The sequence below is a fragment of the Belonocnema kinseyi genome, chromosome 2 (assembly GCF_010883055.1).
Source record: "Belonocnema kinseyi isolate 2016_QV_RU_SX_M_011 chromosome 2, B_treatae_v1, whole genome shotgun sequence".
NCBI lineage: Eukaryota > Metazoa > Arthropoda > Insecta > Hymenoptera > Cynipidae > Belonocnema > Belonocnema kinseyi.
This window is the reverse complement of record NC_046658.1, coordinates 126,228,674-126,233,895: the sequence shown is the minus strand read 5'-3', so window position 1 is coordinate 126,233,895 and position 5,222 is coordinate 126,228,674. Positions and strand designations below refer to the sequence as shown.

Below are 5,222 nucleotides of genomic sequence, written 5' to 3'. Positions count from 1 at the left end.
GAAAAATCTCGATCCCATCCACACACTACTCCTTTCCCCTGCCGAGTGAGTCACGCCTACCCCGAAAGGGAAATGGCTTAATGGTGTAATAATAATAATAAAATATCTACTGCCCAGCAAATGTTTGGACTCACTTAGAAAAATCGTTTTTTGTTGTTGTATTTATCGTTTAAATTATCGTTCTCAGACCGTTTTATACAACGTATTTGTTCAGAACAATATTGTATTGATAAATTTTGAGCGTTTTCTTTTAATTATTATTTATGTATTGTATCAAAGTATGTTTATTTTAAAATATTGAAAAATCGACAATATTAAAATATATCATTTTTAATTACTTCAACATTTTTTTTACCTTAAATCAATTTTTTCTCAATGCATAGATACTTCAAAATGCGCGCCAATGACTTTGAACCCCATCTGCCATCGATCGTCTGTACAATAACCTCAAATTTCGTCACTCTAACACTTGAAAGACAGTTGCCCATTGCACAATATTTTCATCAATATTGCCACTTCAAAATTGTGTCTATAGTCTTGAAAGTGGTAAGAGCAAGGCAAATACTGAAAGCAAAACGTGCTTAGATAGTAATTTTAAGTGAAACCGGTCATTCGCGGCGAAAAATTGCACAAATACTGGAAGTTTCACAGAAAGGAGTCCGTACAACATTTGAGAGATTCGTTGGAAACAAATCGTTTTCCGACAGGAAACGCTCGGGCCGACCGAGAAAGACGACAAAAAGTGATGATAGACTGATAAAAGTGTTAAGTAAGCGGTCCAGACTCAAAACAGTGCCAGATATCAGAGCCGAGATCAATCAAACGCTACCGAAGCCGGTCACACGTCAGTTGCATGATGTCGGTTTGTATGGACGGGTCGCTGCCAAAAAACCATTGTTGCGATCGGTAAACGTCCGTAAACGACTCAAATGGACAAAAGAAAATTTTCGGTAGCAAACGGCGAATGTACTGCCGCAGAATATCTAGTGAATGGCACGCACCTCAATGTGTAAAAATAACATTTAAGTTTCGCAGTGGTAGTGTGATGGTATGCGGTTGTTTCTGCTACGCTGGTGTCGGCACCTTGGTAAAAATCGACTTAAAAATGCGGAAAGAAGACTATCACCGAATACTTCAGCGAAGCGCTATTCCATCTGGAATCGATATAATAGGAGAGGAGTTTGTATTTCAGCAAGATTAGGACCCTAAACATACATCAAAACTTTGTACGAACTATTTAAGTTCGAAAGATGCTGCACGCACTCTTAAATTCATGGAATGGCCACCACAGTCGCCGGATGCAAATCCCATTGAACTGTTGTGGGATGAGCTGGACAGAGAAGTGCAGAAACTGCATCCAACCAGCGAATCTCACTTGTGGCAATGTCTTCAGCAGGCTTGGCAACGATTGCGACCAGAAAGACTTCAGAAATTAGTGGAAAGAATACCCAGAATTTGAAGGCAAACATCAAATCGAAAGGCCAACATATTTATGAAAAAAGGCTGGATTGATTTTCTCAATTTTTTCCATAAAAAGACTCAAGCATATCACAAGTAAAAGTTTAATACTTATTAAGAAAATATTATTATAAACAAATACGTTGCATGAAACTGTCTGGGAACGAGAATTAAAGCAATAAATACAACAACAAAAAACGAATTTTCTAAGTGAGTCTCAACTTTTGCAAGGCAATGTACCTGAAATCTTCATGTGAAATATTTTTATTCGATCTGAAATCTTTTGCCCAATATTTGAAATCTTTATAAAATCTTTGAAATGTTTGTATCATCTTTGAAATATTCGGGAAATGACTAAAATATTTGGAAATATTTGTGAAACCGTTGAAATCTTTGAGAAATCATTGAAGTCTGTGAAATCTTTTAAGTCTATCCGAAATCTTTGTGAAATATTTCGAATATTTTAAAAATATTTGATAATATTTTTGGAATTATTTAAAATCTTTGAAATCTTGATAAAATATTTCTGAAATCTTTGGAAATGTTTAAAATATTTTTGGAACATTTGTGAAATTATTTTTGAAGTATTTAGTATTTTCTAAGTGTTGAAATCTTTGTGAAATAATTGAAGTCTTTGTGAAATATTTTAAAACTAAAATATTTGTGAAATATTTGAAAATTTGCGAAATATTCGAAACCTTTACTAAATCTTTAATATCATTGGTAAAATAATTAAAATACTTTGAAAATATTTTTGCAGTATTTGGTATATTTTTGAAAATTTTGAAATCTTTGAAAAATAATTGAAGTCTTTGTGAAATCTTTTAAAACTATCAAAAATCTTTGCTACATATTGGCCATATTTTTGAAATATTTTATAATATTTGTGAAATTATTTAAAATTTTCGCAGAATATTGGAAATCTTTGGAAAATCATTGAAATCTTTAAAAAAAATTAAATCTTTAAAATCTGTGAAAAATCTTTGCGAAATATTTAAAGTATTTTGAAATTCAAATAACTTAAAGAATTTTAGAGGATTTTAGGATATTTGAAAAAATTCCAAGGAATTTTTAAGTTTCGAAGGATTTCAACAAATTACAAAGGATTACAAATATTTCAAGTTATTTTTACAAATTCCAAGAAATTTTGAAAAGCTTTAAAAAATTTCAAGGTATTTCAAAAGATTTTATAGGGTATTTAAAAAGATCCCAAGTAATCTTTAATTAACTTCAATAATTTGAAGGGATTTTAAAGTATTTAAAATCTATTAGGATATTTTAAACGATTACAAGGCATTCAAAAATATTTAAAAATTTTAAAAGAATTTCCAAGGATTTTAATGATTTTAAACGATTTTGAAAGCTCTCAAGGTATTTTAATAATTTTTTCAGGGATTCAGGAAATATTGTCAGGTTTAATAGAATGATTTGAGGGAATTTATATGGTTTCAAAAATTAGAAGAGATTCTCAAATATTTGTTTGTTTCGATTACTTTAAGTTCATTTGGAATTTACTCTAAATAATTATAATTTATTCTTAAATTATTTTAAATTATTTTAAATTCTCTCGAATTCTCTTCAATTTTTCTTTAAACCCCTTGAAATCCGTAAAAAATTTTGAAACTTCATCATTTCTTTTTAAATCCAGTGAATCACTTGAAATTCTTGAAATCCTTAGAAATCCCTAAAAGTCCGCTTCAATTTAATAAAATTTTATTTATTCCATAAAGTTTTTTATGAATACATCCGGATCGCGTGGAAATCTATTAAATATCATTCATACCCTGGTTACCTTCTTAAAATCATTCAAAATGTTTAGATATCCAACGAAATTCTTTTTTGAAATTATTAAAAAATTTTAAGATCCTTTCAAATTTATTAAAACCCTTGAATTCTGTTTAAATCCTCTTAAATCCCTGGAAAACTGTCCAATTTTTTTCAAATCCCTTAAAATCCCCTCAACTCTCTATTTTCCGTACGCATTCGTAAATTACATAAAATCTGATAAAGACCCTTGAAATCACTTTTATATCTTAAAATTCCTTAAAAACTTTGGAATGCCTTTAAGTCATTCAAAATCCGTTGAAAACTATTAAAAAAGCAGAAATTATTTTCAAATCTTTTTAGATCTTTATAAAACTACCCAATCTGTTTAAATTCCTTGCAATCTATTAGGTACTTTCACTTCAATCAACAGCTAACTTCACTTCGTAGATTGCTGAGGGGAAATCAAGGGACCAAATGCATGGGAATCAGTTCTTTTTTGCCCTATTTTGCTAATATCTTCGTAAAAGCTAATTTTTTCTATATAAGTGTATTTGAAAAACAGTTTAATATAGTTTAGAAAAATAGAATAGTTTATAATCTTATTGAATGATTTAGGTGTTCTAAAAAATTGGTAGATGTCTTGAAATTTCCTATTATTATTATTACTACATCATTAAGCCATTTCCCTTTCGGGGCAGGCGTGACTCACTCAATAGGGGAAAGAAGTAGTGTGTGGAAGGGATAGAGATTTTTCAGATTGATCCAGAATTCTCGTGATATTTAAGTAAATAACACATTTGTTCCGCGACACTGCTCAGACCCAGGTTGCTGATCAATCTCTCTAGTAATCACACCAAGCGAAGAACCTCACGAAGTCGTTATGTAAGGTTCCCCACTTGGGTCCATTAGTAGCCAAGGTCTTTGTTTCAGGCGTCATTCACTCTACTGACATTCTTTTTATTAACTATTTGCCGCCATACTTTCCTGTCCTAAAATACTTCTCTAGCTTCTTTTATGTCCATGCATTTTTTCATGTCTCTTCTAACTAGGGTCTCATTCACACACTCTAACCATTCTTTCCGCGGTCTACCTCTGGGCACGCTGCCATTTACTTTACCTTGATACACTTATTTCGTTAGTCGTTCATTTGGCATTCTCTCAACGTGTCCGAACCATCTTAAACGATTTCTTTCCCATGTGTCTACCAGCGTCTCTTCTGCACCACATTCTTTTAGAATTATCTCGTTACTTAATTTGTCCATCAGGGTTTTCCCGCATATTATGCGCATGAATCTCATGTCAATTGCGTTAATTTTACTCTTATCTTTTTCTTGACAAGTCCATGTCTCGCTACCGTATAGTACAGTCGGTACAAATATAGAATTATGTATTGCCATTATAGCTTTATTTGATATATTTTTAGTTCTAATAAGGGGACCTGCTCTACCAATAACCTTCTTACCTTCATTTATTCGTCTTTCTAATTCCTCATCTATCTTCCCGTCCCTAGTAAATAAGCTACCAAGGTACACGAATTTATCAACTTGTTCAATTCTCTTATCATTTAATAAAATATTGCATAGTGTTTTCTCACTCTTTCCTTCGAACACCATAGTTTTTGTTTTATTTGCGTTAATTTTGAGGCCCATGCTCTTCATGCTTGCATATAGTTTATGCAACATTCTTTGTAGGTCTTCGATAGACTCTGCCATAACAACCTTATCATCTGCGAACGCTAACCCACGTACCCTTATTGTTTCGAGATCCACACCCTCTTCGTCAGTCACTCAGTTTCCCATTCACTCTTACACTCGCTTTGCTACCTGTATATATATATTGTTTTTATAGCTTGTAGGATCCATCCATTGACTCCATATTCTTTCAGGACTTCCCATAGTTTACTTCTATCTACCTTATCAAAAGCTTTTTCTAGGTCAACAAATGCACAGAAAACTTTTTTTCCTACTCTCAAACTTTTTTCTGTTATTTGCCTTAAG

General features: G+C 31.9%; 1 protein-coding gene across 1 annotated transcript in view; it reads left to right on the top strand.

Moving 5' to 3' along the window:
* Positions 1-1,459, top strand: part of LOC117182980 — a 2,560-nt gene extending 1,101 nt beyond the window's left edge. Inside the window, exons 2-4 of the mRNA XM_033376105.1 lie at positions 586-906; positions 1,028-1,179; positions 1,243-1,459. Coding sequence (XP_033231996.1) covers positions 586-906; positions 1,028-1,179; positions 1,243-1,459 — 690 coding nt within the window. The remainder of the gene's footprint in view (positions 1-585; positions 907-1,027; positions 1,180-1,242) is intronic.
* Positions 1,460-5,222: the final 3,763 nt, after the last annotated feature.